General features: G+C 45.5%; 1 protein-coding gene across 1 annotated transcript in view; it reads right to left on the reverse strand.

Moving 5' to 3' along the window:
- Positions 1-10,733, reverse strand: part of LOC121869971 (myotubularin-related protein 6-like) — a gene marked incomplete in the record, with an annotated part of 49,531 nt that extends 38,798 nt beyond the window's left edge. Inside the window, 2 exon segments of the mRNA XM_042371592.1 lie at positions 9,486-9,671; positions 10,657-10,733. Coding sequence (XP_042227526.1) covers positions 9,486-9,563 — 78 coding nt within the window.
- Positions 10,734-14,851: the final 4,118 nt, after the last annotated feature.

Below are 14,851 nucleotides of genomic sequence, written 5' to 3' on the forward strand. Positions count from 1 at the left end.
TTATTCAGGCGGCAAGATATCCATTGGAAATCTATTTTGTGTATTTAGTAAGTAATGTTGCTAGCTTATACAAGTTGTTAGTGTTACTTATGCCATATAGTGTAAAAATAATAATAAACGGCTTATTAATAGAGTTGCAGCAGGTGTGTGTGTACTCTTTCTCGCTTAAGGACAGACGGACAGTCACAGCCGGCACCATACTCCCAGTCTCTCAGGCGGGAAATTAAAATATCTAATGCCGCCAGTATTAGAGAGGTCAAAGGAAGATCAAAGTCGCCAGGGATTGTTACATCAGACCGCTAGGACCATTAACGAGGACATGGGCGTGATGTAGGGCAGGAGTCACGCGCCCTGCCTCTAATTACTCGGCCACCTGAGCACGTAGGTGGTGGAACTCCTGCCTGGCTACCCCTGGTTACCTTCAGTGTTCATGTTAGGCGGAGATCAAATTGGTGGTGGTGGTGGTTCATTCTCAACCTGTTCTTGTGCTTTAAATCAGGGTTAACTGGTCATTTGAAGCCGCGACACCACGTTAATGTCCTGGTTGTACGGAGACTCAATGGGAGATAGTTGTGGTTTATTACGTCTAGTTACAGAGAATATTACGATACGAGTCTTTAATAATATAGGCGTAACCCTTCTTCCCTCTCACTACCATCAGCACACACCTTCACCCTATCATCTGTACAATGGCTTCAAATCTCAGAACCTCATTTAAGCAGGAGTCTTATTCATACGCCCTAGTGAAGCCTCCCCACACTACATAGGAAAAGCCTGATTACCCGAAGTGGAAGTGAGTTACGTAGGGCTGAAGACTCATTAGGGGAGTGTGGCTACAATACACCATTCTTTTGTTATATAAGAAGACTGTATAGCCGGTACTATCCTCGGCCGCCTTCACAGCTGGGTGGACTGGGGGGATGCCTCGGGAGTGAAGTACTGTCGCTACTCTTAGTACTGAAAGCGAGCGTTGTATCCACTCAGCCGCGGTACCCCATTAGTGAAGCCTTACCACACCCACACACACCCATCCTTGGCCTCCACCCTCAAACAATCGACCAAAGTACCTCACAATAGAGACGCTTCCCGCAGGTAACACAGCTTCCCGGCACCCAACAGGAGGCGGCCACAACACACGTCTAAGCAAATAACAACAAAATCACGTAACAGGTCCCCTACAGGTCACTAACCCTGACCGTCGTTACAGCTCAAACAACACTGTGTTACACTTGCCAGTCACCCTACACTATACTGTACAATTAAATCTGTGACGACCTTGACCTGATGCCACACCATTTACGCAACACTACAAGGAACCGCTTTCATACAGAGCGATAAACTCAATTTTGAGATAAATATTACACAGGCAAACAAACAGACAAGGACAACTCTCATTGGCTGCACAGACCACCAATCAAACAAGAGCTAAGAAATTCATTCACTAATACACTTCCCCTGCACGTAAAAGCCCATTAGAGAATTGATTAACCCTATAGGCACTGAGGCAAAACACACACACGCACGCACGCACGCACACGCACACACACACACACACACACACACACACACACACACGAGACAAAAATCAATACAATCGGAATAATGTGGGTGGTGGATGAGTGTGGCAGGTGAGGTAATGAGAAGCATGTTTACCTGGCCCGGCGTAGGTAAGCACTGACTGAGTGATTGACTGAATGAGTGGGTGGGAAAGACTTTAAAGACGACCCTTTCTGAGCGGTGTAGTGCTGGGTGGTGCTGGGTGGTGCTGTGAAGTTCTGAGAAGGTTAGGTTAGGTTAGGTTAGTGCCTATTTTACCTAGGGTCCATCTGACTAATAACAGCTCTTTTAATCCGTTTTAATTAGTTACTGATACTGAGATAGAGTTAATCCATTTACTAATCCCTATAAAGAGTTAATCCATTTATTAATCCCGATAAAAAAAAACAGTGTTGCCAGAATAAAAAAAATAATTCAGTGTTTTCTTGTGAAATAAAATACATTTGTTGTGTTATAGATATATTTATTGTGTGACCCGTATTGAAGACGTTTATGGACATGTTCCTTAGACCAGAGAGTGATGAGATGGAGAGGTAAGAGAGGAAGAGACAGAGTGGGAGAGGAGAGACGTTGTGAAAGGGAAGAGGGACGAGAGAGGGAGAATGGGTGAGAGGAGAGTAGAGTAGTGAGATCCTTCCCTATTACCCTACCAACACGACCGCCTGCCCCGTTATTCCTAATGAATTACCTTATATTACCTGACATCACCTGGGAGGCTCCTGGCAAGTGGGAATAAAAAGGCCTCGTTCACCTGTCTATCTAAACCAAAGAATACGTAATGTTAGCGTACTGTGAGTGTATGTGTGTGTGTCTGTCTCCTTGTATGTGAATTATGTAACACAGACAGACAGACAGACAGACAGACAGACAGACAGACAGACAGGCAGACAGACAGACACGACGCGACGAAATATCTGACATTCATTTCAAGCTCAAGAGTTGTGTCGGATATATAAAAAAAAATAATAAAAAATCCAAAGTGAAAAAAATATCCTCTTAACGATTTAATATATACAAGAAAGATCACAAAGAAACAGTTAATTAAAGTGAACGAGGCGCTTGAGTTTATAGTACCGGAGGGAAGGAGGAGAGAGGGAGACTAGAGGGAAGGAGGAGGGAGGAAGGGGATGGGGGAGTGGGAGATGAGCGGCCCCGGGACTGCCTTAAGTAGGTCAATGTCACCGCCACATCCGCCTCAACCATTTCCACCGCCACTTGTGCTGATGTTGCTGTTGTTCTTTCTGCTGCTGTTGCAATTTTAACCTTTTCTTCTTTCGCCCCTTCTTCTTCTTCTTCTTCTTCTTCTTCATAATCCTCCTTCTTCTTTTTCCTGTTCACTCTTTCATCTCCTTCTCTTCTTCCCCTTCCTCCACCGTCTATTCTTTCTCATCCTTTCTTCCTCCTCCTCCACCTTCTTCTTCTTCATAATCCTTCTCTTCTTCCTCTTCCTACTACTTCTTCTTCTTCTTCCTCCCCACCAATACCAGGGCACCAACAAACAACAACAACCACCACTTGCCAACACCGCACTGCCACTTTGCCAACAACACCACCACCACTGCCAACAACACACTGCCAACAACACCACCACCACCACCAACTGCCAGAACATGGGCCCTGCACTGCCAACAACACCACCAGCAAGCCAACAACACCACCACCACTGCCAACAATAACAACACCACCACTGCCAACAACACCAACATCAACACCAACAATAACATGGGCCCCAAAGCACCAATATTAAAGCCAGGTTCATTAGTAGAGCGCCACTAGAATAATTAAGGCCTCCTCCCGTGCCCACCTGTGGTTTGGGCCCATCATTAGGCCTCTGGGAATCGCGAAATTTATCCGATGAATCAGTGTAATACCTGTCTACCTGAAAATTCACCTGCCAGCATACTTCACCTTAAGATTAACCACCCTAATACCAACCAAATATAGAATAACTTAACATGATTACCCAGACACTAACCTAACCTAACCTAGTACTACTTTCCTGTCATTGAGAATCGAGTGTGACGATCATCCAGGTGTGATACAATGGTATGAGTCTTAAGGATGTCACCTAGGTTGGTGAGCTCTGAGGTGGCTCGAGAGGCCGATACGGGACCGGCAGGGCCGTCTGCAGATGCTACACGTGTAGAGAGCTACACCTAGTGCGGGAGGGGCGGCGATAGCATCTTACAGGCACTGGCGTTTGTCTGCTTCGGTATTCAGTCTCCCAGGTAAGGGGGTCGATGTGGCACTTTTAAGGATTGTCTTAAGACTATCCCTATACCTTTTCCGTTGTCCACCAGCGTTACGTTTACATGAACAGTCCAGTGTATTTGTTTATGGATAATGGTAGCCTCGATGTTCCTACAGTTGGTGTCAGCGAGAATACTGGCAGTTGTTCTCTTGGTGAAAGTTTTCAAGTGCTTTGAGGTACCTACTGTATGTGACCCATGTCTCGCTGCCATACAGTACAGAAACACTGGGGTTGACCCTCCTCCAGCAAAGGAATAAAAGGTGTTTGGTATGACCCATAAGGCGGCCTTCATCTACCAGCCCAACTCCTGGAGACCTGGCAGCTCCCACCACCTTGCAGGAGGGTCGCCGGGCCGGGGTGGGTGTGAAGATCACTACCTGGCCCGGGTTCTTCAAGGATCGTAAGTTAAACCTTTTCCCTAACTAAAGATGTGGAAAAACTCACCTTAATGTCTATACTTCAGTTCAGATACTCCTGGCTGTGGTACCACCCCTCCTGCAGCCTCGACTCAACCATAACGAAGTGGGGGCTCTGTTATCCATAGTTACGAAAAAGGAAAATTGTCCAGATAATTTTTTTACTATCTGGTTCATAGAGGCCTGGCAGCACCCACTACGGCGGCAGGTGGGGGTGGTGGGGGTGGTGGGGGTGATCAGGTGAGGCGGAGGTTATGCTCTCCTGTGATTACCCCCAGCCAAAACCGACCTTCCTTTACCCCAATATGTTCAATACCGCCGCTGGGGGAAGGAGGAGGAGGGGGGAGGAGGATCAAGAAAAGGAGTAGGGGGGGGGGTGGAGAAAACCTGTCGATAGGGTTGTTGAGGAAAGGAGAAGGAATGAAGGTAAGAATAAGAGAAAGGAACGTAGGAAGGGGAACAAAGAGGAAGAATAAAAAAAGGAGGAGATAAAACAAAGGATAGAAGAGGAGATAAAAGAAAAAGAAAGTGGAGAAGTAAAGAGGTGGATTACAAGAAGAAGGGAAGTGAAACTCGTTACATCCAAGTAAGATAACTCCTGTAGTACCGGCAATGTCCGAATTCTCTAAAGATCAACAACATCCACCTGGCGCTCGTCTTCCCCCCTGTATCCCAGAACACGGAGACCATAAGTACACACATCCGCCTTGGGTAAACTTCGAATGATTGGATATATATATGTGAGATAGAGAAGACATAGGTGAAGGATGCTGTTGGGTGTGGTATGTTGTGATTCTGTATGAAGACAAGTGGAGGATGAACGCCTTTGATGGTGAGGGCTAGAGGGCCGACTTTCAAGGCTATAAGATAGGTGTGAGGTAGGGGTCGTGACACACCTTTACTAACACGCACGCTCAGGCCAGACTCGAAATGGTTACGAAATTACGGACAGACTGACGAACGGGCGGACGGACACACGGACAAGGACATTATGCTAACTGTCTTTAAGTGACCGTGTGAACTGTGATGATAGAAGGGATGACCTCAAGGTATTCTGTGAGTGTCACGTAAGTTGAAAGTGAATGGTGTGATGTCTGTCTCATCAGGGTCTGGAGTACGACACACACACACACACACACACACACACACACACACACACACACACACACACACACACACTCAAGAAGTTATCCAGGAAATAAATCTTCCTCCCCCATCCTGCTGAAAAATCCCAAGTGTAAATAACAGCGGTACTCCAACGTATTCCCTCACTAGTGTAGAATATTCCCAACTTCTTTGGTACACCGTCCAGTATCTAACCTAACCTGCACCAGCCTCCCACCACACATTACCTCAGTCTTACCTCAGTGTGTATTGTACTAACTCAGTGATATTAATGTAATCTACCCAAAGAACATTACGGAAAAAAGAGAAAATAAAATATATAAGATAAAAATATTTGCCGAAAAATTAATGTCTTCTTCTCTAGCAGCTACGATAAATTATAATATTGGATTAACAAATGTCACTGTTGGATCATTTTCAACGAAAGAAAAATTCCATCTTTTCTCCGAGTTAGAGCTGAGAGCCTCCAGGACCCAGAGGTACACAACAACACCATTTGCTCAGAGGGAGGGAGAAAAAAGTCTTTGAAGGCAGCAGCTGTGGGCACCAATACTCATCATATATTTCTTTATATCTTGACCTTTATCTCTTGGATGTAAACTGAGTCTATTTGAGGTCACGGCACTGTAGCTGAGATGTGTTATTGTCATCTCATCAACAAACAAACTTAATTATGGCACGAATTAGTCATATCTCACACACACACACATACACACACACTACCCAGGTGGCTAGTAATGTAAATATCTGCTCACATAGTCCAGGCTGGAAGGGCGCTGCGTCACAACAAGGAAATTACGGTGGGGATCAATTCGCGGCGACCCCACACAAATTCCTGGCCTGGCGCTTACGTCCTCAGAGGGGAAGATATAGTAGGTAGGGAGGGGAAGAGGAGGGTAGGGAGGGAAAGAAGGGTAGGGGAGGGGATAGGGAGGGAGAGGAGGAGTAGGGAGGGAGGAGGAGAATGGGGGAAGGGGAGGCAGGGAAGGAGAAATGGGAAAGAGACGGGAGGTGGGGAACAGGAGGTGGGAGGAAAGGGGAAGAAGGACAGGGGGAGGTGAGAGGAAGGTAGAGAAAGCGAAAGAAAGGGGAAAGAAAGGCATGGGAAGTGAGAGAAAGACGACAGGGGAAGGGAAGCAGATGGAGGAGGAGGAAGTAGAAAATGAGAGAGAGAGAGAGAGAGAGAGAGAGAGAGAGAGATATCGTAACTTAATTCCTATTTCACTGTAACTCTGTAGAGCCGAGGGTAATTAGCCAGACAGACAGTTTGCATCGTCGCCCACACATTCAAGCTGTCACGAACAGCTTAACACATGCAGAAAGTCAATTATAAATGAATTACAGTTGTACCTCGCTGGTCTGGCCGGAGGACACACTACCGCTGTAAATGTGTGTGTGTGTGTGTGTGTGTGTGTCCCGCCCACCACCAACCACCTCTCTCTCTCCCTTTACGCCAGTGAAATAGTCTAACAGCAAGCTTCTCATTGCGACATCAACTTTAATTGGCATTATACCGAAACGCATCAATACATCAGCTTCATCATATTAACAGTAACTTAAAACGAGTAATGTTAAACTTGAATCACACTACATAACAACGTTCAAGTCTCACCGTACTAATAACATCATAAATGCTTAAACATAATAACATTAAACTGACTTAACGTGAATAACATTACCCTGCACCACATTACATAAGATAATTAATACCTCACAACAACGACACAGAGGTAGAGAGGTCGCTGGTGGATGGAGCTTCAGGGTTAGGTTAGGTTAGTGTGGTGGAAGGGATGAGAAGCACCACAACCTCCACCTTCATCTACTTAATGCTCACAGTCGGAAAAAAACCCGGATTTAACGTACCCGGGACAACATAACAGATACCCGTGTTGGTACCGGGTCGTAGGGGTGACCTGGTGACATTACAGCTGGGTTAAATATCAAATAATAAGCTTTTAATAGTGACATTGTTATAATGATTGTCAGCTACAATCCTTCAGTGAGTTCTTCTGCACTAAGCAAATCCCGTATTCACCAAACTACTGGTGATCAGATACAGAGCTCAGGGTCACCACCTTCATCCCGTGTGACTTATCCCCTGGCGCACCGCGAGCACCAAGACAGGTTTACTTCAGTAAGGTCGCGTCCACATAATTTTTCCAATGGATTATCAACCATGTTTGCATTGTCCCAAAAAAAAATCTACCACTTGTACGTGATAGGGGGAAGAATGGCCTACGAATTTCACAAAGAAAACCTCTTTAGCTGGTCGTGGAGCTTATCCCATTCTGGCACTGAGCTACATTAGGGTAATTCTTCCATAATAACTATTTTCAGAGTTATGTTAGACAATCCTATATCACATTCATCAACCTCTCTATTGGCCGGAAGTTCAGCTGAGGCATGATCCCTGGCGTGCTCCCAGACACCTTAATGGGAAGGAAACCTCACCAACTTCGTTTTAATCTCTTCCTCAGCAAGGCTTCAAGGGTGTGTGACTTTGATCTCAAGGTGTTGAATCTATACAGTGAGGAGAGAGAGTCAGGTAATGATCAGAGCAGTGTGGCAGACAGTTTGGAGAGTAGAGTAGTTGTCTTAGTGTTGATCTGACTTCCTCCTCTAGTTGTCACATTTACGCTGAGTCACATCACCACTCCTCCTACAAGCTATGTTGAGAAGACCATCAGTGGTGGTGTTATCAGTCTGGAGGTTAATTACATTGTGTTAAGGACCAGTTAGCTGTTCAGGAGGGTAGCAGGTGGAGGGAAGACGTCGGGGGGAGGGGGGGGAAGACGTCGGAGGGAGACGTCGAAGTGAGGAGACGTCGAAGGGGGTGAGGGAGACGTCGAGGGGATGAGGAGAGTCGTGAGGAGACGTCGAGAGGGGTGTGGAGACGTCGAGAGGGTATGGAGACGTCGTGTTAGGGTAATTTACTCAAGTGAAATAAGCTGTGTAGGGGCTAATCTTCATGTGATTTTTTTTTTTTTTAAATTTTAGCCCCACAGTTGAGGTTGAGACTCGCTACCGGATTAAGGGGAGAACCCAGGAGAAGGACACCAGGAACACGAAGGATAAATTCTCTTCCTGAAGGTGCGGCAGTCAGCTGGGAATATTGTCTCTGCAGTGGCGACGATTTACCCTGTGATCCTGGGGCTAGGGTGGTTGCTGAGGAGCTGGGTGTGGGGTTGCTGGGTGGCTGGGAGGAAGGGAAAGGGGGAGGAGGAGAAAGAATGACAGGGAGAGATGAAGGTTGTGACGGAAGGACAGAGACGGAGAAGAAGAGAGAAATTACGGGGAAGGAAGGAAGGAAGGAAGGAAGGAAGGAAGGAAGGAATATGATAAGTAGAAAACAAGAATATAAGAGGAGAGAGAACCCGCCCCTCAAAAAGTAGATGATAAAGTTGAAATGAGAAACAGTAAAACAAAAACAAAAAGCAGTGGGTGGGATAAATCGATGGCTGCCTGAGGTACAGTACATGACGGTGTGGAGAGAGGAGAGGAGGGGGGTGGAGAGAGAGGGAGGGAGAGGGAGAAGAGAGGGGGAAGGGGAGGGAGCGGTACTCATTCATTCTAACACTGAGACCGCTTGTACAGCCTTCACTACAACAACTCATATAGTGTTGGTAATTAATCTGTCTATTATATTCATCAATTACTCACACATTTTAATAACTTAAACAACACGGAGAGACACCTAGGTTTATTTAACATGATTAAATACCTTGCCATTACCTGGGGGAGTTAGATTAGGTTTGGTTAGGTTAGGTTAGGTTAGGTTAGGTTAGGTTAGGTTAGGTTAGGTTAGGATAATTATCGGATGCTGTATCATCAAGAGAGCTGTAACACCCGAAAAGCTCAGCCATGTCAATATTTTTTTGGTTTCTCTTTGTTTTATTCGGACTAAATAAACTTCTATTACTAACTTAATATTCCAATGTCAAAGAGTTTCTCGTGTCCTGGGGAATGTTACAAGGTGGCTGGTTCACTCTCTCTAACACAGGGGGGACGTCACTCAGCGTCTTGAAGGATAATGTGACCCAATGATGGATCTTATACTTACTGATGAGACGAGAACGACAAACAACGATGTGGGAGACGAGGAAGATGACGAATGTGGCACAGAAAGACGGACTCACCTTCTTCAGGACGGGGACGGAGCGAAAGATGACCTGCTCATGGTCGTCCAGGACCCATGACCGTATCCTGCGGTACATGGCGGCGGTGGCAGGGGCTCCTCGCCTCACCACCTGCCCTAGGGTGTCGCCGCCCGTCTCAGCCACCCTCACGTACGGCCACACGCCTCGTACACAAATATTACGCCTCTAAAACCACGGGTGCGAATACTATTGTTTACACAGTGTATGTACGAATGTATAGAGAATATTCACATACATACATACATATATATATATATATATATATATATATATATATATATATATATATATATATATATATATATATATATATATATATATATATATATATATATATATATAGTGTGTGTGTGTGTGTGTGTGTGTGTAAAAATATGGTCTAACAACTAAACAATGTTGTGAACACGTGTACAATTACACTAAACAGTTTAATGAACATGTGAATACTGAACAGGATCCTGAACATGTTGTGACACGTCCAGTGTACACCGCCGGGCCGTGAACCAGGTGAGTCAAACACTATAACAGCTCCTGGTCACTAATGTGGCCAAGTTTCAGCTTCTCAGCTCACAAGATCTCTCCCGACAAACAGGCGAGATGAAAGATGAAAATAAACAGACGGAACAACCGGTGACTTCCCTCTACTCACGACTCACACGCCCAGTGTACACCACAACAATACCCATCGTGCACAAAGAAAGACAACGGACACAAACAAACACTGACCAACACGCAGAACCAGTAAACTACGAAAACACCAAGCACTAACCACAACACTGTCAAGCGGGTCAACTACACCAATATGACCATTACCAACACTGTACCACCACATACCTCCAACACTGTACACCACATTCATGTCGTGTCAACACACATCCGTCACGACACACGCCCACCACCACCACACCTCCGTCACGACACACCTGACGTAGCCACGATCACACACCAGAATGACACTTCTGAGAACGAACCACTGGTTAACAAACAAGTCATTCCATTACCGTCAATATCAGGCTTCACATAATAGTTACACAAACATACACATAACTTCTGAATGAAAATTTCCGTACACAGTGTAATGTAGAGTACGTGTAGGTTTCTAGCTTATGTAGGTGAGGTTGGAGGCGAAGGGAACGAGAGAGAAACCCACCGAAGTGAGGGAACGTGGAGCGGTCGTAGAACCACGTGTGTTCGCAACGAGTACCGGGCCAAGACTGATGCCTACACCCTGACTCAACCCTGGTGGTCCTGGTCCTCCTCTCCTCCCCCTCCCACCGCTTCACCACCAATACCTCCTCCTCTTCCTCCTCGTCCTCTTGTTACTACTGCGTCACCTCACGATCACTACTACTACTACTACTACTACTACTACTACATAAAAGTATTATCAAAAAGTCATCGTCATAACACACGTCATCTGGTACCCGGAGAGGAGCAGCAGTTCATTATAGCACCGTAAAAGAAATTCTTGATATATAATGAAAATATATAAAAAAAAACGTAAAGATAGGATATACACAAAACATTATATTAATCTCTAGTATTCATATAAGACGTGGTGGCTGAGTGGTTTCCGTTCTCGCCTTAGTGGTAGAAGTCCTAGTTCGAAGATCCATAGGAAAAGAGGTTATTTTGTTTTGTTTGGTTAGGTTAGGTTAGGTTAGGTTAGGTTAGGTTAGGTTAGGTTAGGCTAGGTTAGAAAAGAGATCCCAGCCGAGGTTACAGGCCAGAAGGTTGATCTTGAAGGAAGCCCAGCTGATGACCTGAGAGCTGTAGTGATGACCTGAGAGCTGTAGTGATGACCTGAGAGCTGTAGTGATGACCTGAGAGCTGTAGTGATGACCTGAGAGCTGTAGTGATGACCTGTAAGCTGTAGTGATGACCTGAGTGCTGTAGTGATGACCTGAGTGCTGTAGTGATGACCTCTTCTTGTTGACAGTGGGTGAATAAGTAACCACCACCACCACAGAACCACTCCCACCACCACAGTATTACTACCACCACTACCACAGTATTACTACCACCACTACCACCACCACAGTACCACCACTACCACATGTTGACTACCTCTCGTGTTTGTCATATGAACTATAATACCTCGTTGAATAAACATTAACGCGTCGTGTCGCTGGTGTAAACATGAACAGGATTTAGAATAGTGAGAAAAGATAAACCGGGGCAAAAACATGATAAAACACACACACACACACACACACACACACACACACACACACACACACACACACACACACACACACACACACACACACACACACACACACACACACACACACACACACACACACACACAACACACACACACACACACACACACACACACACACACACACACACACACACACACACACACACACACACACACACACACACACACACACACACACACCTCTCACACTAATCTATGTCATCCGGAGATTTAAAGAATAACCCAGAGAGACCGGACAGCTTACTTACTGCACTGGCATACTAAAACCCAAGGGAAAAGATGCAGTTATTGACACCACGTCCTGAGTTACTGCCAGGAGGAGATAGACCAATGGAACAATAATACAATTTCACGCGGGCTTTACTGATATCGAACGCCTGACCTCTAGTTTGTGAGATGATTGTCTTAACCACCACACCACGGGAAGCTCATCAATACTACTACCATGAGTGACACCATTACCACCATCATCATTATTAAAACTACCATAAGCAGCAATAGAAATCACCACCATTAATAAGAAAACCACCATCACCAACATCAACACTATCATCACCAACACCATCACCAACACTAGTCCTGAAGGCTGTCACCGTCAGGTTGGGTACAGTGCAGTGTAGTGTAGTGTAGTGTAGTGTATAAGTCTTTGTTTAAACTGGTGGAAGAACACCATACAAAAATACCTTAACTGGTGAAGAAAAAATTCTTAAACTGGTGAAAATAATAAAAAATACCCAAATTGATTTAAATAAAAAATACCCAAATTGGTGAAAATAATAAAACTTAACTGGTGAAAATATAAAAAAATACTGGTGAAAATAATAATAAAAAATACCCAAATTGGTGAAAATAATAAAACTTAACTGGTGAAAATAAGAAAAATCCCTAAAATGATAAAATTATGAAGAAAAAAAAATACTCAAAACTGGTGATTCCCCCCAAAATAAAAATGCCCCAAACTATATTATTACTACAAGGTGTGAGTGAACTCTGACCCTTGTAAAATTACCCCACAAGAAGAAAAACACATTTCAAACATGTTTTTTCACTGCAGGTATTGGTGTCGACGTGTTGTGATCCTGTCTGGTCATAATATGTGGGGCGACGGGGTCAAAATACATCTCTAACCTTTGACCTGTTTTGACTAATATATTGTCTGGGTGTTTGTCTCAGCCGTAAACATGGATGGGACACACACACACACACTACACACACACACACACACACACACACACACACACACACACACACACACACACACACCATCCCCCCCCTTCCCCTTTCTTCAACAATACTCGATGACGACATGTGTGATGTATCCAGCTATGACGAATAATAACTATGACGTCTAAAAACATACGTCACGGTCCGAACTACAAATCATTGATATTAGTGGACAACAAATGTCTATGTTAATATATATGCAAGCTTGTCAATGTTATGGTAGTCACACACTAATACCTGGTGAAGATTAATCCATGGAACATTACATGTCAAATACTGGTTTAATGTGCAATTTCTGGGTGACCTTGACCTCTGACCTTACGACCTCATAGAACCCAGAGGCTCCTGTCAGTCAAGCATGTAGTAGACAGACAGACAGACAGACAGACAGACAGACTAGGCCCTTTGTTAAACACTAATGACAAACATCTAGTTTACAGGTATAAACAAAAGACCGTCCAAGTTGAAGCCCCAAACAGCCGAAGTGTAAACCACCTTGAGAATACCCCCACACACACACACACACACCTATATTAGGTCTAAAGAAATACAGCATAAGTGGTTTATTCACGCCTTCCTCACCCCCGACCCCGCCTCCCTCCCCGACCCCGCCCTCCCTCACCCCCTGACCGCCCTGCCCCCCCCCCGACCCCGCCCTCCCTCACCCTTGCAACACTCACCCGCCGCTGCATCCTCACCCAGGCCTAAAAATTGCAATCCTCTATGCTGAATATTTTTACCAAATCCAACGAACAAATGTCAAAAGTTTGGAAGCTGTGAAGACCTGAAATAAACCACAACAAACATTTTTAGTTCCAGGGAATTTTCTATACTGACCCCTGACCCTTGATACTGACCCGTGACCCTTGATACTGACCCCTGACCCTTGATACTGATCCCTGACCCTTGATACTGACCCCTGACCTTTGATACTGATCCCTAACCCTTAATACTGAGCCCTGACCCTTGATACCGACTCCTGACCCTTGATACTGACCCCTGACCTTTGATACCGACTCCTGACCCTTGATACTGACCCCTGACCTTTGATATTGACTCCTGACCCTTGATACTGACCCCTGACCTTTGATATTGACTCCTGACCCTTGATACTGACCCCTGACCTTTGATACTGACCCCTGACCTTTAATACTGACCCCTGACCCAGTGCTGACCCTGACCTTGATGCTGATCCCTGACCCTTGATACTGATCCCTGACCCTTGATACTGACCCCTGACCTTGATACTGATCCCTGACCCTTGATACTGATCCTGACCCTTGATGCTGTCCCTAGACCTTGATACTGACCCTGATACTGACTGACCTTTGATACGACCCCTGACCCTTGATACTGACCCTGACCTTTGATACTGATCCTTAACCCCATATGCTGAGCCTGACCCATGATACCGACTCCTGACCCCAGTGACTGTTGCTGATACCGACTCCTGACCCTTGATACTGACCCTGACCTTTGATATTGACTCTGACCTTTGATATTGACTCCTGACCCTTGATGCTGACCCTGACTGCGATACTGACGCTGTGACCTTTAATACTGACACAGGGAAAGGGAAGGAGGAGGAGGAATAGTGGCATGAAACACTAGTGAGAGGGGGCGATAAGCAAAGCAACACATTACCGTCAGTTAGGCACTGAGGCCAGGTGGTGAGGCTGGAGGTATAGTGTGTGAGGGCCAGGGTGGTGAGGCTGGAGGTATAGTGTGAGAGGCCAGGTGGTGAGGCTGGAGGTCAGGTGTGTGAGGCCAGGTGGTGAGGCTGGAGGTATAGTGTGAGGCTATGTGGTGGTGGTATCGGGACGGTATAAAGGTGGTATCGGGACGGTATTAAGGTGGTATCGGGATGGTATCATTATCAAACGTAACAACCATA

This window comes from Homarus americanus, unplaced genomic scaffold (genome assembly GCF_018991925.1).
Source record: "Homarus americanus isolate GMGI-L3 unplaced genomic scaffold, GMGI_Hamer_2.0 scaffold14467, whole genome shotgun sequence".
NCBI lineage: Eukaryota > Metazoa > Arthropoda > Malacostraca > Decapoda > Nephropidae > Homarus > Homarus americanus.